General features: G+C 43.5%; 1 protein-coding gene across 5 annotated transcripts in view; it reads right to left on the reverse strand.

Annotated features, from left to right (window-relative positions):
* The window catches only part of RIPK1 (receptor interacting serine/threonine kinase 1), a 48421-nt gene extending 26513 nt beyond the window's left edge, over positions 1-21908 (reverse strand). For 2 of the 5 annotated variants that reach the window (XM_075921325.1, XM_014581440.3), the window contains exons 1-5: positions 21778-21908; positions 12595-12797; positions 6951-7104; positions 4853-4990; positions 268-508 (exon numbers count right to left, since the gene is read on the reverse strand). In XM_075921325.1, coding sequence (XP_075777440.1) covers positions 268-508; positions 4853-4990; positions 6951-7104; positions 12595-12746 — 685 coding nt within the window. In that variant the 5' untranslated portion in view covers positions 12747-12797; positions 21778-21908. Of the gene's footprint in view, positions 1-267; positions 509-4852; positions 4991-6950; positions 7105-12594; positions 12798-13603; positions 14122-21181; positions 21751-21777 lie in introns of those variants that run through there. The other 3 variants (XM_075921324.1, XM_014581443.3, XM_014581441.3) reach the window with 3 other exon arrangements.
* Positions 21909-24488: the final 2580 nt, after the last annotated feature.

Raw genomic sequence — 24488 nt, forward strand, 5'->3', positions numbered from 1 at the left:
CAGAGTCTAGGGGACCCGGGCTATGAGATTTTGTGTGCACCAGCATCGCAGTGGGGGGAAGGAGGTCGGAGCACCAGCACAGGCTCCCCAAAGCAGGGGAGGAGGGGCTGAACCTCAGCGGCTGGATCCAGGCAAGCTGGGGGTCACATCTGGCCCCCAGGCCTGAGGTTCCCCACCCATGTTATATGATAATATTAGAAATCTAAATTGTATAGCTTCCTCAAAGCAAACTCATTTAGCAATACAGGCGTATTCCAAGTGACGTACTTTCATATGGCTCTTTGTTGGCAAAAATTGCCCAGAGAACTATGCCAAAACTGTAAACATCTGACTTCTCCACGGGTTTTGTGTTAACGGAGAGTAAGTGCTCCGGGGCCATATAGAAAAGAGTGCCAGCAGTGCCCCTGGATGTGCTCTTGGAAGTGCTTTTGATTTTCCTCTGCCGACTGGTCTCTTCTTTGGTCAGTCTACTCCAGCTTTTAAAGCAGGCAACTCCCAGATCTGCAATCTGCAAAACAAATCCAATCAGAGCTACTGAAAATGGAGAATGTATCTAATAAATTGTTTCACATATTATTCAAAGTTTGTAAAATACTGTATCATGGAATGCTTATGGAAATGACTTATCTGAAAATTCAAACTCTTCAATAAGTGTAACCAAAGAGAACAAATGAAATCATATTTTGAAAATCTATGTGAATTTGATGCCCGAATCAAGCACTGTTGCCAACTCAAGACACATTAAGCCCCACCCCCTATGAACATGTGGAGACATTATTATAATACAACTTTGTTAAAACACAACTTGGCTTTGCTTAGGTGGATGAGACCAAACGGGGTTATAATCACAAGAGAACTGAAGTTCAGCGTGAAATTCAATCCAGTGTGGGAGATCAACATAAGATCCTCTTCCTCAGAGAAAATGTTAGCCTCTTTAAAACCAGGGTTCAAATTCAGAAGCACGATGTAAGATTATGTAACATGGATCCCCTCTTTATATGCACATTCTTTTGCACTAGCTGGGACTCCCTTACACTTTCACATGTAAGGGAGAATAAGGGTATCTAAGCAAGTGTGACAGCTGCTGAGGAGCCACAAGAAAGCATAAAATTGAATGCGTTCAAGTAGGGATACTCAAGCACCACTGTCATGGTAAGTTCCAGAACAAAACCCTTCGACAAAGATGGGGTAGCCTACTTCAGTTTATGCCTTCTTACTTCCCCCCATTAGCTGCTTTTCTTGTAGCACTTCTCTTTTCTGGGCCCTAACCAATTTAGCGTCCCCTTGCAGGCATGCTGGCTTCTCCCATCGTGATTAGACTCTGAAAAATGGTGGTGATTCTGGCTTTAGGGCACACATCCCTCAGTTCAGAAGGGGTGAATCTCCAGGGATTCAGTTTTAGGGCTCAGTCTTTCACAACCAGACGTGTGCTATCAGCTGCCTGGATATCAAAGCCCAAAGGTTGGGGTAAGATTTGAGAGCTACCACAGAAAGCTACCTAAGAGAGCAGGTGCAGCCCGGAGAAGCCTCTTTTGAGGAGAACTGGGAGCCAGTGCATCTCTGGAGCAGCCAGTGCACGAAAGGCTAAGGGAGCTGGAGCTGATTTGTATTCAGTGACACACAGAGCCCTGGGGATCAAGTCAGAGACTGGAGCCAGCTGGGAAAGCACCTCCTACAGGCATCCTCCCGCTCCTTGCTTGGCTCCTTTTCCTCGACAACTCTGCCCCGGCTCTTCACACTAGATCCACTGATATCTTGGCTAGGTCAGTTTTAACCAGGACAGTGATTTGAAAGGACATCTGCACTCTCCTTGGAGATCTACTTAGAGACTTGCTCAGGCTCCCCCCCTCCCCTCTCCGCTCCTCCTTCATATACATACAGAATTTATTATAAACTTTTCTTCTGGTTCTTTACGTGACACTGCCCATCTGTTATCAATGTACAATGCTAGGAAAGCTTATTTGGACATCGGTGAAACCAAATAATCTTTCTTTGAGTACAAGGTCATGCTGGGTAGCCTTTGACAAGAGTTTAAAGACTAGAGAAAATTGTTTAAAATGTGCTATCAGTAGCTTCAAAGTGGAACAGTGGATTTTATCTCACTTTTGTACATAATCAGTGCAGCAGCTCTGAAGCTGGAGCTGTGGCTAATAGCATTGACATAGTTTTTCTCCCTGTAAATTAGCATAACGCTGCATCCCCACCCACCGTATCCTCTTCCAGGTATGTGGCCTATGAACCTTGCTAATGGCTCCCAACATTTCTAACCCAGATAAGATTAGCATAGGCCTAGAAGAGAAATTAACTAACTCCATCCCAATTACAAGGGGGTTTCAACAAGGCTGTCCTTCAGTCCCTTTTAGCATTAAAAGAGCATCAGTATCCCCTCCCCCAAATTATGAATCACTTTGTCTTATTCTATGTAGACAACAAGGTTCTGTCTCTAATACCATTGTGTTTGAAGCATTTATTAAACTCATTTGGTTTATATTGTCAATGAGAAAGCATCTTTGATAGATTATTCACAAACAGAAATATGGCGATGGAATGATCCCCACTACTTCTAAGTCTGAAAGGGATTCAGAACAAATTTATTAGGACGACGCTTGGTCTCCCAAATAATACCCCAGCTGTTCATAGTGATGAGACAGGTCTGAACTCTATTCTGTCCAAAGTGCAATACAGAGATATTAACTGTTGGCTTTGTATTCATAGCATGGGCTCACAGCACTTGTCAAGGTCAGACTTAGCAGACTAGCTCAGTAGGACTTTTTCACGTCAATTTGTATTCTGAAGGTTTAAGTTCAAAAATGTGAAATCCATAATCTGGTCAAGAATAAAAGATAGCAATAAGCAAATATATATGGCAGAGATTTCTATTTCAAATATGTCTCCTTGGTTCCTCCTTGTTAAAAAGACTCCTGGGTATACCAGATATTTAGACAGTTTGTGTAATAACTTGCTAAAGAGGGCCAGTAGGGTTCTCCATTTTTAATCAATGAATACATCTTACTTAGAAAGCTGTAACCATATCTGTCCATGAGATTTAGGGAATCATTTATTAAATTGTAATCTGTGTTGCCACGTGAGGTCAAAATGGCTTTCTGCATTTTTTGTCCTGGATGCCTTTTTTATGCCTTCTCAGAAAACAGAATATATGTTAGGAACTGACCACATACTGTGATCCGAGCAGTTGCTCTATTTGCACGAGCAGCTACTAAAATAAGGAAAAGGCAAGTGACATGATGGTCATATATGGTTTAATGGTGAATGTACTTTTTAATTTTAATTTATAAGTATTTTAACGTCTTACAATTTTAGATTGTTTTAAGTTTCATTGTAATACCTTTGGGTTTTCTTAGCCCTAAGGGAATAAATTCATCAGAGATACGTCACTATTAAAAACCTTCGTGTTCCTTAGGCCAAATTCAGAAGTATAATGTATATGTATAACATATATGGGTGAATATAAAGGTACATGTTGTAGAAGACTTATACCCAGCAGTGAAAGAAACTTAAAATTTCTTACAGGGACTGTCCTATTGCAACCCAGGTTCCTGCCAGCTCTTTAAATAGTTCTCTGCTGGCTTTTGCTGTAGCTCGGCCAGCTCTTCTTGCACCCGCTTACTTTCCCCTCTGCTTATACCAATCCAAACTCTATCTAAACTCCCTTAGGCCCATCTTCTTCAGAACACTGATTCATCCTTATAAATGTTAGCAGTGTTGGAGGACCTTGGTCAAACTGGTCACCAGCTGCTGCTTTAACACCACCATGTTTATCCAACCCGCTCAGAACAAGTCTGACTCATCTCTGTATTTGGCTTCAAGGCTTTAATGTGGCTCTGCGATATGTTTACATGCATGGAACCAAACTAAATGCTTGTAACTAAGATCAAAATGTAAGTCTAGTTACCCAATTACATTTGCAGTGTTGATGGGGGCTTAGTCATTTGGTCCCTTTGCAGTTAGCTTCTCTTATCCTCTCTTCATGTTGTGCAAAAGTTTTTGTTTGTTTGTTTGCTGTTATCTCAGTCTTGTCATGTCACATGAGCCAATGAAGTGACAAATATCAAACAGAGCTTTCCTTATGCAGGACTCATTAAATAATTGCAAGTAATGATAGGGGAGACTATTTTAGTAGTTCATCTTCAGAGGACATATGTCCACAGGATAAAAGACATTGGATGCCACAGATCCTACTCAGATTTTCTCAGCAGCAGGTACTGCACATAGGGAATTTGATTCAAAGCACCTGAAGTCAGTAAAAAAACTCCAGTTGACTTCAATGGACTTTGGATCAGGTCCACAAAACACATCTGTGAAGGTCTGTGTCATTGCTTTTCTTCTTTAGCTGCTGGCTGACATCTAAAAACAAGGAAGAGAGGGAAAGAGAAGCACAAAAATGAAAAAGGTTAAAAAAGGGAAAGTGCAGGAAGAGGGATAGGGCAAGAAGAGAAAACACAGGTGAGACAGAAGCAAATGTGTGAGCTTTGTCATAAAGCAGTTTGATGTGATATTCTGGTATTTCTGTTTTGTCTCAAGTTGTTTTTGTTGAAGTTTGTCTAAAATCAGTAAGTAAATTAAGGAATAAATAATCAAGTGAGAAAAGCCAGTATTTTCTCTCTACTTTCCATCCCATGTACTTTTGGCATAGACAGATAATGAATATTGAAGAATTAGCCTATTGGTGGGCCACTACATTTTAAAGATGGGTCACTAAAGTTTTGATTTTTTTTATCAGCGTACTGGACTACTAGTTTATTATTCCCTGGTGTAAACCCCCACCTACATGGGAGGAGCTTCACTCTATAGCCCAAATCACAAGAGTTCTGTAATTAAATTCTATCAGTACCTTAATGTGAAAGTCATCATCTACCAGGATGTTTTCTGGCTTCAGGTCTTTGTGTACCAATCCCTGCTCGTTTAAATAAAGCATTCCTTCAATGATCTCTAGGATAAACCGCCCTTTCACGGACAAGGGAATAGTGGACTACAATGAAGAAAAGAAAATACAAATTATTAAAACTACTGAATAATACATCATTAAATGAAACAAAGGGCCATTATAATATTCCTTCTCTCTGGTTCCCACAACACCTTTGCTAAAGCTACGAATTAAAAATCATTGAAATCCTTCCTGTAGCTAGATTCCACTCAGTTGTACCAGAGTAAATCTGGAATGATTCCACATTTACACGGGTGGAACTAAGATCAGACACAGGCTATCTATGATTACTCCTCAGCAGCTCTCCACACAACTCTCAGGGTATGTATACGCTACCACCCTAGTTCGAGTTGCAAATGAAGCCCGGGATTTGAATTTTCCGGGCTTCATTTGCATATTGCCGGGAGCCGCCATTTTTAAATGTCCGCTAGTTCGGACTCCGTGCCCCGCGGCTACACGCAGCACAAACTAGGTAGTTCGGATTAGGCTTCCTATTCCGAACTACCGTTACTCCTCGGTAACTTACTATGGGTTAAATACTGCCCTACTGGCTCATAGTATAAATTAAAGGAGATATACCGCAGGGTTTTTTTCCTCAACTTTCCCCCAACCTTTTTTTAAAATTTGTATTGGTTTTACTCAAAAAATTCTTGGTGCTCCTCATAAAAAAAAACTGTTTGGTGTTCCTTGGTCTTAAAAAGTTTAAGAAACACTGTCCTAACCAGACATAAATAACCTTTCAATGGCCTATCGCTTCCCCCACACCATGTGCAGTACCATAGCAGTTCTGCTGCTTTTAGAATCAGCTGTAACTATAGAGGGAGAGGTTCCATTTGTGCCTCAAGCAGGACAAAAGGGATTCTGCATATGCAGATAGGGTTGCCAAATGGTTTAACCAAAAATACCAACCCCTTTCCCCCCCCCCCAAAAAAAACACAGGGAAAAAAGTTTCTGATGAGAAAAAAAGAAGGGGGAGACCAAAGTTGATGAAAACCCTCCCCTCCTCCCCAGCAGTTTTTAAGAAAAAAAAATCAGCATGGCCACTTTAAGAAGAGGCTTTTTTGCCAGTGGCCATCTTGTTTTTCTGCTCCAGCCACAAGACAAGCCCTTTTGGAACCAAGTAAGTGGGGGGCTGGGAGGGTGTCCGGGGGGCCTGGCGGCGGGTCCGGGGGCTGGGCCCAGTTGCTGAGTGTGTTGTAGGGTTGCCAGGTGTCCGGCATTTTCTGAATTTTTTTACCAGACAGGAGGTGAAAATACCTGACTGTCCGGGTCAATACCGGACACCTGGCAACACTATATGCAGATATTTCCTTGTCCCTTTTCAAACTTCTTACCAACCCTGATTGGAACGTTTGCTTTCACTTCCCCTTATGAATAATGTATAAACAACATTTCACCCATAGACAGTTGGTGAACATAGGGCTGGGGGAGGTAAGCCCTCAGTCACGCCTCTTCTGCCGAGGCCCATCCCCATCGGAGTCAAGCTGTATGTACACACACACCCCACTACCATGGGGAGGGAAGGAAGGCGGGTGGGAGGGCGTGCAGGAGCATCCAGGTCTCCCTGGCAGAGCATGGGGAGGTCAAGGAGCAGGTCGCTCCAGCCTCCCCAGCTCCAGAGCACAGGGAGGGGGGAAGGCTCATGGTTCCAGCCTCCCCAGCCCCGGAGCATTGGGACAGGCATTGGGGGCAGCAACACTCTGTCCCCAGAACACCTACAGCAAGCGTTCTGGGGTTGGAGTGTGGGCAGGGGTAGGCTGGCGGTTTGGAAAGACTGTGCCTTCCCCCACCTATCATATCGGCCACCCATGATTTCACCCATAACCCTCCTAAGCCAAAGTTTACTGATTATTTTCTGCCAAATAAAAGCAGAGTAAAAGCTCTAAAAAGCCCTGAAAAACCACTATATCTTTTAAGTGATTTTTAAAGATACTCAGAAATATTAACTTCCTGCAATAATAGCTGATGAGTCCATGCGTGAGAGATTATTCAGTTCACTACTCACTGTTTTTAGTACTTTCATCAAGTTTCCCTTGTGCACATACTCCATCACCAGAGAGTAGTTCCCATCTTCCAGAATGATGCCTAGTAATTTCACCACACGATCGTGACTTAGTTTGCGCATAATCCTGCCTTCTTCAAGAAGGGAAGCATTATATCTGTGAAATGGATACTACAGAATTACACTGTGTGCAAATATCCAACTGGTAAGAGCACAGTAAGGCATCAATATCCTTCTAATTCATAGTGAAATTGATGGCCAAAAAAGTAATCTGACCTCTGTAAAGTGGGCCAAATTTTCAATTGGTTTAAAACCACTGAATTCTGTTTACACCATCTGAGCCTCTGGCTTGGTAACTTTTATACAGGCAGTCCCCGAGTTACGCGGATCTGACTTATGTCGGATCCGCACTTACGAACGGGGTTTTCTCGCCCCGGAGCTCGCAGGCAGCGGGACCGCCCAGAGCGCAGTGGTCCCGCCACCTCGACCTCCGAGGCGAGAAAAGCTGCTCCGGATGCCCCTGGTCTGCTGGGGACCGTCTCCAGCAGACCAGGGACACCTGGAGCAAAGCCAGGGAGGCGGAGGGGTCCCGCGCCTCTGAGGCTTTGCTCTGTCAAAGCCAGGGAGGCGCGGGATTCCACCGCCGTTGCGGCTTTGCTCCCGGTGTCCCTGGTCTGCTGGGGGGGGGGGGGAGGGCACAGCTAGTGCGCCCCCCCCCCCAAGCAGACCAGGCTTTTGTTGTGGACCCTGGGGTAGAGCAGCTGGGTTGCTGCTGGGTTGGTCCTGCAGGGACCTACCTGGCAGCCCAGCTGTTCTGTCCCAGGCTCGAGATTCAGCCGCTGTTGAAACTGATCAGTGGCTGATTCCAGGAAGCTGGGGGCAGAGCAATTCTGCCTCCAGCTTCCTGTAGTCAGCCCCTGGTCAGTTTCAGCAGCAGTGGCTGAATCTGGAGCCAGTTCCGACTTACATACAAATTCAACTTAAGAACAAACCTATAGTCCCTATCTTGTACGTAACCCGGGGACTGCCTGTACCTGTTCCCTGTGTAACTAGTCTACATACTCTTAATTTTCAAGACGTGTGTAGGTATATAATAGGAATGTTAAATATCGGTTAATTGAATAGTCGATTAACCACATGAATTCTTATTGGTTACTTGACTATTCTATAGTCCCCAGGGGTGGGGCTGGCAGCCAGTGCACTCCGGTCCCTCTCCCGAGGAGCTCCCTGCCACTCCGCACTGCTGCCTTTGTATCAGAGGCAGCAGGATGGGGTGCCAGGTGGGAGCTGGTCTGCGAGGGGAGCCAGTTTAAAAAACAACTCCCCTTGCAAACCAGCTGCATGTTGCCCTGGCTGTTGCCTCTGATTCAGAGGCAGCAGCGTGGAATGGCAGCAGTCCCTGTCTAGGTGGGATCTGAGCTCCTGGACTTGGCACAAGCCAGAATGGAGACGGGCTGCCTGGCTTCTAATACACTTTAAATGCAGAGCCACAGCAGGCGTAGGTCCTGGACCCACCACAAGCTGGGACTGAGCTGGGCTGCTGGCTAGCTTGCTAAAAAATTTACTGGTGGGGAAGGGAGGAATGAAAATGCATGTAGTTTGTATATGCTTTTGCTTATCGGTTAATCGAGTACAATATTACAGCCTTAGTATATAATGCAGGGGTGGCCAACCTATTCAACAAAGAGAGCCAAAGCAGCGGTGGAAAAAATGTGAAGAGCCGCTCCAGAACTGTCAAGAAAAAAAAAAGCCCGCCCCCAGAACAGAATTGACGAGCAAAAAAAAAAAAAAAAAAAAAATTTAAAGGAGGCTGCCCCTTTAAGACAGCCACCATCTTGGGCACCATTTTTAAAAGCCTGCAGCTCCAACCCAGAAAGCACAGGGAAGGACCCGGTAAACACAGGGAAGCTGGGGGAGGGACCGCGAGGGACATTTGGGGGGAGCACTGGAGTGGCTTCGCAAGCCACACTTTTGGGGGGTAAGGGCTGCATGTGGCTCAAGAGCCACTGATTGGCCACAGCTGATATAATGCTTTGTGTATGTCATGCTAAATGTGTGAATACAGATCCCTGAGTTGCATGTATCTAGTTTATTTACAAATGTGCTAAAAATTAGGCCTCATAACTTTTTTTTAAACTTTGGAAAATAGTTACAATTAATCTTTGAGAGCATGTCTATTAATTAGCTTAATTTACTACAAAACACATAAAGTAAGGCACTAAACACGGATTACTTTAGATTTGTCACTACCTTTCTCCCTATTTAAAATTATAATAATATAGTTAGAATTTCAAAGCAAATTAATCCAGGGGGGATGAAGAATTAGCCAGGGGAAAGGGACATACAGACAGATGTTGTAACTGTCCTATAGAACCTTTCTTAATTTTTTTTTAAAGTTAGCCTCCAGCTGTTATGGGTTTAAAGGAAATTTTCAAATCATGACCCAAGTGTAACCAATGTGGTTGTATCTGACTGAGTTTCCATACAGTCTGAAACAATGGATCTGAAAAGTATGAACATCTCAGTGGCGACTAACTCTGATGTCAATGAATATACTTTATAAGTCAGTGATTAATATACAAATTAAGGACACATTTGAAAATATAATCTAATTTCATTCAAATTATAAAAGAGGAGTAGGCATTTAGCAATAGCTAACAGAGGGCACAATTAGTTTTGTATTCCCACAGAGGGCTGTTTTCCAATGTTTGTGTGAAACACTGTCCTTTTGGTTAAGGATCCTTAAGTGAGATGCCTAAAATACACAGAGAAAGAGGGAGAATGGGGAGACAGATAGAAATAAAAAGGCAGTTACTTAGTGCAGAGACTCAAATGGATTATGTAGGGCATGGTCACCAACTTGCGTCAAATGTTGCTATGCACCCCAAGGGTTGCAGTCCTACAGACCTTAATATGATGTAGACAGTGCTATGTCAATGGGAAGGCTTCTCCTGTCAATCTAGCTATAGCACCTCAGGGAGGTGAAGTACTTATGCTGTTGCGAGAAGCTCTCCCAGCGGAGTAGATAATGGCTTCAGTGAGCCCCCCAGTGACGCATCTCTACCAGTGCAGCTGAACTGCTGCAGTGCTGTAAGCGCAGACAAGCCCTAGGACGCTTTAGTAAAGCACTAGTTTTCCAAGACTGTCTTAAAAGTTAATTTCAGACAGGATTACAGAGGGATCATCCATGCATGACTGTGGGTAATGCTTCATTTATAATGAAAGAGGTGCACAAATTAAGCTCTAGTGGGGTAGCCAGTGACTGGTGGCTGGCCACATGGTTATGAAATCAGTGCATCGGCACAGAAGTAAGAATGGCATAGTATGGGGTAATGCAACCCTTACTTTCGCACTGCTGTGGGCAACAATGTAGCTTTCACAGCTGGGTGGCCAGAGAGCAGTGACTGCTGGCTGGGAGGCCATAGGTGCCAGGGCTATGAACTGCCAAGCCTAGAGGCACAAATTAAGCACTGTCTATGGATACTGGGTGTTTATAACCCTTATTATTATGGAATAATGGTTTGGAACACTGATTGTTCCAAGCCACATTCTGCTGTGTCAGCTGGGCCTCTTGCTGTTCACACCACCACTCAAGAGTGCACATGTTGAAAAAAAAATCCCTGTGAGCATTGTGTTAAATGGGGCAGAGTCAAGTTAGCAAGAAGAAAAAACATTGTGGCCAGACCGCAAGAGGAAGTAGTAGCTTCCTTGTAGTACAATTGTGTGCTAGCACTCTCCCAGGCTGTGATTCAAAGGGAAACTGCCCCTTCTCAGCCTTGAGTGTAATTCTACAGCAATGCAGAAGAGGCTGATCTGCTTTCAGCTAGAGGCTTGTTTAAGGCATCTGACCAACATTTTAAAGCAAAAATAAACTTAAGGATTTGAGGTAGTGGAGGAGAGAAAAAACAATAAAAGCAGCCAGTGGGGGTAAGGGACAAGAGTTGTCAACTTTCCCGACTCGAAGGTTCGGACACTAGGCAATGGCATCTGGTCAGGAAAATTGGCAACCCTGTAAGGGGGGAAAGTGCTGCAACAGTCTGTAGACCATCACAATCTCTTCAGTCACTTTCTGCTCTTAAAACTAAATTGGGAACCATTCCACAGTCTGGCTATGTCTACACTCGCGGCTTTTTGCGCAAGTAATATGCAAATGAGGCTAAGTGTGGAATATTGCCGATCCTCATTTGCATGCCTGTCAAGTAATAGGTGTAACGGCATTGCGCAAGAGGGTTTTTCTTGCGCAAGAAGGGGCAGTGTAGACGCTCCTTCTTGCGCATGAGCCAATTCTGAAAAAAACGATGGCTCATTAGGTATGCAAATGAGGCTCGGCGATATTCCACGGTTAGCTTCATTTGCATATTACTCGCGCAAGAAGCCGCGAGTGTAGACATAGCCTCTGAGTTTTATACCATGCTGGAAGAATGTGGGTATTTGTAAAGTAGCTGGTCCACATAAGAGGTTTACAATATTACTACCACTTGCAGCTTACTGGACTGATGGCCTGACCCCCAAATCCACTAAAATCAATGGGATTTTTTGCATTAAATGCAGTGGACTTGACCTCAAATACTTAGTTCTTCAGTTCAAGGAACAGAGACTCACCTTCTTCATGGTGTAACTCTGGGGTTTAAACCCAGCTGATGACCAGAACAGTATTATTTAAAATAATACATTGTTTTCTTGCTACTCCTAACTGGACATTTCCTGGTAAGTGCCTGATTATGTTTTTCATTTGCATGCTTTAAAAAAATGTGCCACCCAGTTGAATTCTTGCTCTCATTTAAGCACACAAAGGTTTATTTGCTTTTAAGGAACTCATATGGAAATTATTGAAATTCCCAGGAAATGGAGAACTGCATTATAAAACTGATGCAATGCTTTATAAAGATTAACTTTTGAGGAAAAATAAAAACCTTACCTGAAAGTCCAACTGGTGCCCGCACTGTCTAAACAGAAAACTTTTCTTCCAAAAATGTTAAACATTACATAGTCTATCTTTTCATCTGTTGATCTCAAAATTGCTTCACAAAGGAGATCAGTATCATCATACCCATTTTACAAATTGGGCATTGAGTAAGGAAATGACTAACCCAAAGTCACACATGATATCTGGCAAACTGGGGACTTGAATTTGAGTCCAAATCCAGTGTTTTTTCTACTAGGCAACACTGCCTCCCTTTAAAAAAATAGAAGTTCTTTACAACTACCAAAGAGGCAGAGAAGTATAATGTAGAGATCACAACAATGCAACCCAGCAATGCTTCACATAGATATAGCATATAATAATAATAATAGTTCAAGATAGGTAGCAAAGATGAATTCCCTATACAGACCATGCAATATTTCACTAATGCAAGTTGCTAATAACAGATTTAACTTCCTTAATAACCATCATTTACTCTTAGCCCTAATGTAGAAGACATTCTCCATAATCATTTGGTGAGTTCACTACTGCACACTTTATATTCATCCTGAAAATATTCTCTGCACCAAAGCGCCATTTACTCAAAGATTTTTTTATACTACTCTGGCAATGTAAAAAAGGCCTCAAAAGGTGTGCAGATGTAAGGCCCATTTACAATGCCAGTGATGTAAAGGGACCTTTTATTGTAAATGAGAATCAAGCCCCCTTCGCTTTCCAACTTACTCCATGCGCTGGGGTCCCGTGTACACTGTTTTTAATACCACAAGCCCATATTTCTTGTGATAACATAAAGAAACCATTCCAAATCCTCCAGCATCTAGTTCTTCCTTTTGCAGCAAGTCCTGTGTGTTCATATGAATATCTTCCAGTGACATGTTTGTAGCCTCCAAGAGTTTAGGGTTTACAAAAATATAATCCTCCTGGATCTATAACATGAAGAGAGAATAAAAATGAAGTGTCATCATCCAACATTCATCTGTCACAATAAATGATGATCAAATTATGCAGGTAGGCCCAGATCCTCAAAGGTACAACATTTTGATGCCTAACTCTCACTGAAATCAATGAGAGTTAAGTGCCTAAGTATCTTTGAGGATCCAGGCTCCATGGCACTCTGTACCTCAAATCAACACCCTGGAATCCTTGTATTCACCACTGTCATATAATTATTGTGATGGCGTGTGGTCACAGAAGACCCCTTGGAATTGTTCCCCAGTGTGCTGATCATGCCATTGACACCCTTGCTCTCTGGGGCTCCCCACGATCCTGTTCTGATGTGTCAGAGCCTCTGGTCTCCCAGAGACAACGTACAGAGTTGGTGTTACTCCCCTTCCTCCTCCTCCCCCTCCCCCCGAATAGTAACGCAGACTCTGAACTACTTCAGTTCTGGGAGAATGCACTTCTAGGTCACAGAATCCAGGAAACTAACCTCCTAAAGGGATGAAAATCTCAAATAAATCTGTCTCTCTCTGTGTAAATGTTTTACACAAGGAAAACTCAGGAGGGTGTTCGCCTCTTTAGCAATGAGAGATATGCACACTCGTCATTCCCCCAGATAACAATTATTTACACTGGGCTTGATAGTAAATAAAAGTGTTTTTATTAAGAACAAATAGTAGTATTTAAGTGATTACAAGTGATAATCAAATCAAAGTAAGTTACTAAGTTAAAATGAAAAGAAAATGCACAGTGCTAATTCACTAAAAAAAAAATATTGCAAGCAGATCCTTACCCTAAAAAGCTGTTCTTATTTCTGCCACTATCTTCAGGTCAGAGACAACCTCTTTTATCCTGATGTGGGTCCCCAGTCTTTTACATCCTTTCAGAGTTTTCCAGACCAGCTGAAGACAAAGGGCTGATAGTTTCCCGTTGCCTAAATAGCCTTTCCTCTATTGTTCTACATCCCCTTTCCATGGAAAACTACCAGGGTCAACATAGAATCCCAGTACCAGGTGGCATGGTCACATGTCTTACTTGTCCAGTCACCTTTGGATTTACTGGATAAACAAGGCTGTTTACACATTGTTAAGTTGATCACCAACTTGTTAAGGCTGGGAGGAGAGGCACCAGTAAAGGCTCTCATTGCACATTTAAAAACTATAAACAGTCTCATACTTCATCTTTCTAACTTTACATACAAGAATGATACATGCACCAAAATAGGATATACAATTCCAGAAAGCTGTAACACAAAATTCACAAGTTACTTGAGGTATTTTGTTTAAAGCATCTTTGAGTTATGAATATTTATATTCATAAGCCAAACTTCATAAAGCATGGGAGAAGGGGACCATCAGAATTACAATATGTTTTGTATAGAGTATGCTGCCTGGCAAGGTATAATTTAAAGATCTTGATCTACTGAACATTAATATCCTATTGGATTGCATGTGCTATCATTGTATGTGAAGTTATGAAGTTCTGCTATGTGTGTGATACTCAAATATGTCAAAAGGCCAAGTACACCCACAACCAGCCTTTCAGGTACTCCATCAAAGGGAATCTACTATTCCAATAACTGTACACAATAGAGATTTCTGAGAGAGAGCATGTAGAGAATGTAAAATGCTTGGCCAGCTCTCCCCATTCCCCCCCAGCACATCCTCCCTCATTTCCACCTCCTCCCTCCCAGCGCCTCCTACCCATGCAGTCAGCTGTTTTGTAATGTGCAGAAAGTTCTGGGAGAAAGCAGGGAGGTGCTAGGATGGTGTATGCTTAGGAGAGGGTAGGAAGAGGCTGGTTGGCATGAGAATGTAGGGGAAGAAGGGGAGAGGGCAGGACCTGGGACAGAGTGGGTGGTTGAGCATTCGCCCAAGGAAACCATTACTTATGAAAAAACTATGAAGAAGGGAAGTAACATCATAACTCAATCACAAAAGTGAAAAACACAGAGACCTGGGAGTTGGGCAGGAATGGAAGAAGGAAAAACAGCAAAATGGAGACAATGGATTTCAGGAAGGCAGATTTTGGTAAACGCAGAGAGCTGGTAGGTAAGGTCCCATGGGAAGCAAGACTAAGAGGAAAAACAACTGAAGAGAGTTGGCTGTTTTTCAAAGGAACATTATTAAGGGCTCAAAAGCAACCTATTCTGCTGCGTAGGAAAGATAGAAAGTATAGCAAAAGACTGCCTTGGCTTAACCAGGAGATCTTGTATGATCGTAAAATAAAAAAGAAGTCATATAAAAAGTGGAAAACTAGGACAAATTACAAAGGATGAATATAGGCAAACAATACAGGTATGCAGGGGCAAGATTAGAAAGGCAAAGGCACAAAATGAGCTCAAACTAGCTACAGACATAAAGGGTAACAAGAAGACATTCTATAAATACATTAGAAGCAAGAGGAAGACCAAGGACAGGGTAGGCCCATTGCTCACTGAGGAGGGAGGGAAAAGTAACAGGAAACTTGGAAATGGCAGAGGTGCTTAATGACTTCTTTGTTTCGGTCTTCACCAAGAAGTCTGATGAAGGAATGTCTAACATAGTGAATGCTAGTGGGAATGGGGTAGGTTTAGAAGATAAAATAAAAAAAGAACAAGATAAAAATTACTTTGAAAAATTAGATGTCTGCAAGTCACCAGGGCCTGATGAAATGCATCCTAGTTTACACTCAAGGAGCTGATAGAGGAGATTTCTTTAGCTATCATCTTTGAAAAATCATGGAAGTCGGGAGAGATACCAGAAGACTGGAAAAGGGAAAATACAGTGCCCATCTATAAAAAGCGAAATAAGAACAACTCAGAAAACTACAGACCAGTCAAAACAAAAAACAGGACTGTGTAGTACTTTAAAGACTAACAAGATGGTTTAATAGGTGATGAGTTTTCGTGGGCCAGACCCACTTCCTCAGATCTCACACACAGAGAATGGGAAGCGACTGTCTAAGAAGGAGTACTGCAGAAAGGGATCTAGGGGTGATAGAGGACCACAAGCTAAATATGAGTCAACAGTATGATGCTATAGCAAAAAAAGAGAATAAGGAAAAGTTATTTAATTGTTGCCCTAATATAAGATCTAGGGGTTACCAAATGAAATTAATATATAGCAGGTTTAAAAAAAACAAAAGGAAGCATTTTTTCAAACACCGTACAACCAACCTGTGGAACTCCTTGCTAGAAGATGCTGTGAAAACCAGGACTTTAATAGGGTTCCAAAATGAACTAGATAAATTCATGGTAGACAGGTTCATCAATGGCTATTAGCCAAGATGGGTAGGACTGATGTTCCTAGCTTCTGTTTGCCAGAGGCTGGGAATCGGTGATAAGAGAGGGACCACTTGATGAATACCTGTTCTATTTATTCCCTCTGGGGCACCTGGTATTAGTCACAGTTCAAAGACAGGATACTGGGCTAGATGGACCCTTGGTCTGACTCAGTATGGCTGTTCTTATGTTCATCGAACCCCTGGATTTTGTTTGGTAGAAAAGAGTAAATAACCCTTTCTTCATTTTCTCCACATCATCTAGATTTGTAAAATCATGAATTATAACCTTCTCTCTTTAGTTGTCCCTTTTGCTAAGATAAACAGCCCTAATCCTTTTCGGGGTCTCCTCATATGGAAGCCATGCCATGTCCTTGATCATCTTTGTTGTCTGCCTCTGAACTTTTTCCAATTCCACAATATCCTTTTGAGATGGGGCAACCAGAACTGGACACAGTGGATCACACCATAGATTTCCTGTTTCTAACAGTTCCTAACATTGATAGCTTTTTTTACTGCTGCTGAGTATGAAGCTGCAGTTTTCCGAGAACTATTTTCAAGCTTTGAGGTTAGTTCTAGTTTAACCTCGGCACTAGGGAAGTTAGATAGTGGGTATTTGAATAATCACATGAAATCTTTGCAGTGACACGGCTATTGTCCCTGGAAACGGAGCTGGCAGTGTACTCCTGGGAGCCCCCTGTCCATCTCATGCTGCTGCCTCTGATACAAAGAGCTCCCCTTGTGGACCAGCTGCCCGCTGCCACATGCTGCAGTGCAGAGTGGCAACAGCCCCTGTCCATTGGGGGGTTCAAGCAGCAGCCGTGACAGAGGCAGCAGTGCGGTGGGGTGGCAGCACTGGCTCCTGCTGCCTCTTGTACATAGTAGTCGACAAGATTAACTGAAAAGTTGAGGCTTATTGGTTAATTGTCTAGTCGACTACTTGCTAACATCCCTACTGGGCACTACCATTATTTATATCCGAAAAGGACTACTGTAAATTACTCTGGATTAACGCTTTGTCCTTTTCATATTTGTTCATTTTTTTTAATTGTATCCTTTGGTATATATGGTTGTGACTACTTTCTTCCACTATTTGATCTGAGGAAGTGGGTCTGGCCCACGAAAGCTCATCATCTAATAAACCATCTTGTTAGTCTTTAAAGTGCTACATTGTCCTGCATTTTGCTCCAGTACTACAGACTCCTCAGTATAAACTAGGAGAAGTATACTAGTATAACTAGACAAGTATAAACTACCCAAATAAAAACTAGACAATATGTAGTCCATTGACTTCAGTGTGAGTAAAGGCGTCAGAATCTGATGCTCTACTGATTGGACTTTTTTTTCTGATATGTAACTTTGTTAAAGTACATATTGCAACAATCCTGAATGAAACTGTAAAAGTGAAATACAAGTAGGGGCCAACACCAACTATAGACAAATTCTGCCAAATGCTAAGAACTTCTTACAATGGTAGTCAAGGGCACTCTGTCTCATGAAAGATACTTAACACCTTTGGGGATTACATATGCTCAGATCCTAAAAGGCATGTTGAAACTTATTTTCAATTTATTTAAATAGGAGTTAGACACCTAAATACCTGTTTTAACAATGTGGATTTAAATTAAACTTTTGCCAGCATTTAAATGGGAATATGAATTTTAACCCTAGGAAGCAAAGTCCCATGAGAAATAAATGAGTTACATAACCCCTCCCAACTACCAAATCCTATAATACTTCCTAAGGTTGACACACACATTTAAGGTTACTCCTGAGGGGATTCTGTATGGCTGCATGCCTGCAGAAAATGCATCCCCCAATTCATGTGCTTTCCTTCAAAAAATGTCAGGCAGCTGCTTGGAAGAGGGGGCACGAAGGACAAGGGAGCAAAATTAGAAGTGCCAAGCCACAAAATGACATCACACAGGCTAGAGACATGAAGGATAACAATAAAACATTCTACAACTACATTAGAAGCAAGAGAAAGACCAAGAAGGACAGGGTAGGATCATTATTCAATCAATGAAGAGGGCAAAATAATAACAGAAAATGTGGAAATAGCAGAAGTGCTTCATGATTTCTTTATTTTGGTTTTCACCAAAAAGGTTGGTGGTATTTGAACACTAGAGAATATAAAGCTTATACAGGTTCAACCTTCCTAGTTCAGCACCCTCAGGACCTGATCAGTTCTCAACCAGTGAACTTTCCAGACCATAGGAAGTCAATGCTGTCTAGAAGCATTACCAGCACTTCCACTGCTTACTGGGCTGGTAGAGGACATTTAGGGGGTAAATTAGAGCTAAATAATAACACAGATCTAGGATTTGTGGCTCTAAATAAAATTTATAGGACCGTGGAAAACACCCATGAAAAGTGGACATCCAGCTAACTAAAATCATTCCAGAGCATGGATGTTTCCAGACTAGAGAGGGTCAACCTGTACTGCAAAGCCTGCAGTGCAGCTAGCTTAGCTCCTGGAGAGCCAGCTACTCCTTGAGCCAGCTGACCCCACTCCCAAGTAGCCCCCTGCCTCTCTGCACTGCTGACTCTGTATCAGAGGCAGCATCGTGGGGTCCCAGGAAGGAGCTGCTCTGCAAGGGGAGCCTGTTTAAAAACCAGCTCCCCTCATGGACCTGCTGACTGTTGCCCTGTGCTGCTGCCTGTGTGTCAGAGGCAGCAGTCTCTGTCCAGGGCGGGGAGAGAGGGGCTGAGTACTCAGACTGGACACAAGCCAGATCTGAGCCAGGCTGCCTGCCCCCCGGTTCCTAATACACTTTAAATGCAAAGCCGCAGGGGTAGTAGATCCTGGACCCAGGGCGAGCGAGGACTGAGCCAAGTTGCTAGCCAGCCTGCTAAAAATTTACTGGCAAAGAGGGGGAGGTGAAATGCGTGTAGTCTATAGCATTAACCTATAAACTTTTGCTTATTGGTTGATCGACTACATTATTACATCCTTAGGACAGATGTAGACAAATTGAAAAATGTGCAAAGAGCAACAACAAGTATTAAAAGTCAAGAAAACGTGGCCTATGAGGGCAGATTGAAATAAATGTGTTTGTTTAGTCAGGAAAAGACTGAGAGGAGACATACGTTTTCAAGTACAGTACCTAAAAGTTACAAGGAAGAGGGAGAAAAATTATTCTTCTTAACCTCTAATGATAGGACAAGAAGCAAGGGGCTTGAATTGCAGGAAGGGAGATTTAGGCGAGATGTTAGGGAAAAGTTTCTGGCGCTAGGAAAAAATGTAAACCCTAGGGATGTAAGAATTTAACCAGTTAAACTCCCAGCCAATTGATTACACAATTAGTGGGTTTGATTTTTTTTTAATTTTTACATCCCAATTAAGCACTGGAATAAATTGCCTAGGGAGGGTGTGGAATCTCCATCATTGGAGACTTTTAAGAGCAGGTCAGATAAACACCTGTCAGATGGTGCTTGGAGATGCCATAAATTCAAGAGACTTGACTTGATGACCTCTTGAGGTCCCTTCCAGTCCTATGATTATGTGACCATGGGTGCAGTTTTTATGGGGGGGTCACCCCTCCCCCAACAGAGGTGGCACAAAGGGTTACCTGCCACTGCCACCCTATTTCTGCAAATGGGGAGCTAGGACCCAGCTGAAGGAGACAGCATCTGGCCTCTGCTGAGTGTCTGCAGCAAAACACCATATTTTGGGTCCTAGTACCACACATGCTCCCCTTCTCTGTGTCAAGAGCTTTCCTGTTTCTGTGCAACAGGGAGTGCCCATGGAGGGGCTGGGTTTGGAAGCGTGGAAGAAATGAGAAAAGGCGGGATTAGACAGGGTGGGAAGAGGCAGTGGGTAAGGAAGGGGGTAGAATAGGGCAGGGGGAGGGAAATGTGGGAACAAAGGGCAGAAGATGAATAAGTAAAGGGAATAGGGAATTATGGGGGGAAGTACGAGCCTGGTATGCAGTGTCCCCCTCAGCAGCTGTTGTCCTCCTCCCATTAAGCAGGCACATTGAACCTTCATCCTGTCACACCCTTACCACAAGAAGTAATGTTGCGTAACTAAGATTATTTTCTCATTAGCCTTGTTCCTTGTTTTACCATTCAGAAGTTGTCCCCCTCTCACAGTCTGAACTCTACTGAACTCCCCCCTCCCCCCCCCCCACGCCCTCAGATGACACCTACAAAGTCCTCAGAGAGACTCTGACTGGTGCTATGGTCAGTTTTCTATTAGGATGAAGTTGGGATGTAAAATCCCATTTAATAGGTTAAACAATGAAAGGGGGAGGAGGGAGGCTCCACAGCACTGTCACTGCGTTCTGCCCCTGTCCTTCAGGAGAGTAACCATCTTTTTAGGCTTTGGATGTCACTACATCATTAGCACCTTGCACCCATTTCGATGAACGCGGGCCCCCTCTTTTTTTTTATTATCAAAACTGAGGTGGGTGTGCACATAACAAGTACCACAAGAGTGGAGGGCAGGAGGTGAAAATTCTCACTACTCCCCCTTTGGGCATGGGAACGGGGTATGGAAATCCCCCCCCCCCTGCTCTCCCGACCCCTGAGGATGAGCAGCAGTGGGGGCTCCCCACCTCGGGCTGCGGGTGGGACAGTGGGAGGAGAGGAGATAAAAGCCCCTCTCCCGCCTTGTGGAGCCACAGGGATCGTCCCGCAAGGAAGCAGAGGAGGAGGCAGCCCAATGGAGGAAATCCACGCGTCACTGCCCGCTGTAAGGACAGGTAGCAAAGGTAGCAAGTCCTGAGCAGTAGCACCGCATTTCATGTATGCATGACAGAAACCGCAACGATCGCAACAACGGAGAGTTTCAGAGTTGCACTTTCTGTCGTCGCCCCGGCAACTCCCAAATCGCATTGCACCGTCACTAGCGCAGAACGCCCCTGCCCTGTCCCGGGACATGGGGACTCACCACGCGCACACGCCTTTCCCTGCACAGCAGCCCAGGGCGGAGCCCTTCCCGGGCCAGGTAACTGTCTTAAAGAGACCGGGTCCTCGCCTACAACCCCGCTTCCCACGGATCGCATCCAGCCCGGGAAAGTCCGGTGTTAAAGCGTGAGACACAGCGCGCAGGAGGGGAGCGGCGGGGTGTGTGTGTGTGTGTGTGTGTGTGGGGGGGGTGTTCTACCTTAGTCCTTCAGCTGGGAGTTGCTGGGTCGGTGTGTTAAAGCCCGCAGCACACCACACCAAAGAAAGCGCATGAATCAAGGGCTCAGGATACAACAGTGTCTGACACATACAGGAGCCCGCTGTGTGTTTGCAAGAGCGAAAGTTTATGTGACCATTAGGAAAGCTAGTTACCGTATGCTAGGGGGGCAGAAATGCACCGGGAACTGGAGCAGGAAGAGGAAACACGGAAGGCTCGTTCCACCATTAGAATTTGCTAAGAGATTGCAAAAAATCCGGCCTTTACAACATGGTGCTGAAACTGAAACTAACTCTCACCCTCCGGCAATAATAAGGGAAGTTTTAGTGGAAAACGACAATCGAAGAGTCCTACGTTCCCCCTTCTCTCCAACGTCAGGTCCCCAAAAGGCCTTGATCTTAATATAATGAAATATTGCACAGCGTGTCTATTCAAACGCGAAGGAAAAATAAAAGGACCCGAGTTCCAGGCAGGCCTACGTGCAGCTCCTGTGAACTTTTTTAAAAGAAAACTAAAGCAAACAAGCGGAAACATCGCTAGTCTCTTCTTAAAGGCGCAAAGAATGGAAGTGCCCTTACCTGTCACTTCACAAAGCTCCGGCCCCGGCCCCAGGAAGCTCCAGCCACTATAGTCTGGCTTCAGTTCTTTTACTAACTCTAAAGTTGGGTTGGTTCTTCTCTCGGGCCCGCCTCCACCTTGCTGTGGGAGGAGTCATGAAAAACTAGCTCCTGTACAAACTCATGGAAAGCAGTACTACTTTTAGCTTCAAAGCTAGCTTCACAAGTTTGGCCCTGGTTTACAAACTGAGTAGCCACATTGAAGTCAGTGTGTGACGCTGTATGGAATTTGGGGGACAGGAGGATATTATGAAATCTGTAGAACAGTGTTTCCCAATTTTATTTGGCCACGGAACCCTTTTAAACGCCAAAGAATTTAGCGGAACCCTTAATAACAGCAACTTGTTTGACAGCTGAAGTTTCGATTTTGTCCAACGCAGCGCTAGTATATTCGTATTCAGTCACCCACGTGATCCATGCTCCCTGAGAGTGAGTACGGGGATTTACGGTGGTATATAACAGGCGAGTGCACCACTGACTGGCAGCACAGCGCTGAGTAGTGATATCATCGTCCCCACTCTCCGGCTAAGCTGGCATTATACAGAGACACTTATCATGGCAAACACAAATGAAAATTGTTTTAAATGAAATTCATAAATGCTTAAATATATATTTTTTTAAAAAAAAATCATAAAATGTTATTGTAATGGAATTGTCTTGCGGAACCCTTGTTTTCACTTCGCGGAACCCCAGGGTTCTGTGGAGCACCATTTGGAAATACTGCTGTAGAATGATAATCAAATATGCCACCCATGCCATGTAAAGTATCTGCAAAATTGTTACAATCTACCAAAGCTGATAATCTCAGTTATATGTTTGTATCACCTATGTTTTTTGGGTTATAGATATGTGTGTGTCTGTATTACAAACTTGTGCTAATCTGCTGGGGGATGCTCATAGGTGGGTATGCACTGCTTAGCCTGCTTGATTTCCCACCAAAGAACACCAGCTATTCAACTGACCCATTGAGAGAAGGCAGGAGATACACCTGATGCCTCAGCAAGGCATGTCAGGGCATGTCTATGGACAGAACTCTAAAGGGTATGTCTACACTACCAAGTTGTGTCAACAAAACTGATGTCGATAGCCAAAGGTAGACAAAACAAAAATCTCCAGAGGGTGTTCACACTTGCTCTCATGTCTGCACTGGGGGCACCATCATTGACAGTATGAGCAGTGCAGTGTGGGTACAAAACATATCCCACAGTTGTGTGAAGGCAGAGCTGATTCCTGTGCATTTTGGGATTCCCCCTAAGTTCTCCCGCAGCCTCTTCAGCTGCCAAAGAACAACATCATGAGCAGCTTTTTGAGCTCTCCAAGCTAAGGAACGTCAAAGCAGCACAGCAGCCTGTCCCCCCTCACACCTGCAGTAGTAGTCTGTCTACCATTATTAACTGTGGTTCATAACCTAACCTTTAAATTAGCTTCCGTACCTAATGACTGGACTATAGCTAATGTGACACCAGTATTTAAAAAGGGCTCTAGAGGTGATCCTGGCAATTACAGATTGGTAATTCTAATGTCTATACCGTGCAAATAAATTGAAACTATAGTAAAGAATAAAATTGTCAAACACATAGATGAACATAATTTGTTGGGGGAAATGTCAACATGGTTTCTGTAAAGAGAAATAATGTCTTACTAATCTACTAGAGTACTCTGAGGGGGTCAACAGAAATGTGGACAAGGGGGATCCAATGACTATAGTTTACTTAGATTTCCAGAAAGCTTTTGATAAGGTCCCTCACCAAAGGTTCTTAAATACAGGTGGCCCCCGATTTGCAATGCGCTTGGTTCCCGGAGAAGCGTAGCAAGTCAGGGGCATCGTAACTTGAACCCTCATTTATGATAGGCACCGTGCGCCATCATAAATGTGGGACGAGGACGTAAGTTGGGGGTTTTCGACCCCTTCCTCACTTACAAAAATGGTTGTAAGTGTGGGAGACCGTAACTCAGGCAGTTGGAAGTCGGGGGTTTCCTGTAAAGTTAGTTGTCATGGGAGAAGAGAGACAGTCCTCTCATGGATTGATAACTGGTTAAAAGACAAGAAACAAAGAGTAGGAATAAATGGTAAGTTTTCCTAATGGAGAGAGGTAACTAGTGATGTTCCCCCAAGGGTCTGTATGGGGACCAATCCCATTCAATCTATTTATAAATGATCTGGAGAAAGGGGTAAACAGTGTGGTGGCAAAATTTGCAAACAATACTAAACTGCTCAAAATAGTTAAGACCAGAGCAGACTGTGAAGAGCTTCAAAAAGATCTCCCCAAACTAAGTTATAGGGTAACAAAATGGCAAATTAAATTTAATGTTGATAAGTGTAAAGTAATGCACATTGGAAAAAATAATCACAACTATACATACAATATGATGGGGACTAATTTAGCTATCACTACTCAAGAGATATCTTGGAATCATTGTGGCTAGTTCTCTAAAAACATCCACTCAATATGCAGCGGCAGTCAAGAAAGGAAACAGAATGTTAGGAATAGTTTAAAAAGGAATAGAGAAGAAGACCGAGAAGATTTTATTGCCTCTGTTTAAATCCATGATACGCCCACATCTTGAATACTGTGTACAGATGTGGTCGTCTCATCTCAAAAAAGATATATTGGCATTGAAAAAGGTTCAGAAAAGGACAACAAAAGAAAAAAGAGGTTTGGAGTGGGTAC

This window comes from Pelodiscus sinensis, chromosome 2 (genome assembly GCF_049634645.1).
Source record: "Pelodiscus sinensis isolate JC-2024 chromosome 2, ASM4963464v1, whole genome shotgun sequence".
NCBI lineage: Eukaryota > Metazoa > Chordata > Testudines > Trionychidae > Pelodiscus > Pelodiscus sinensis.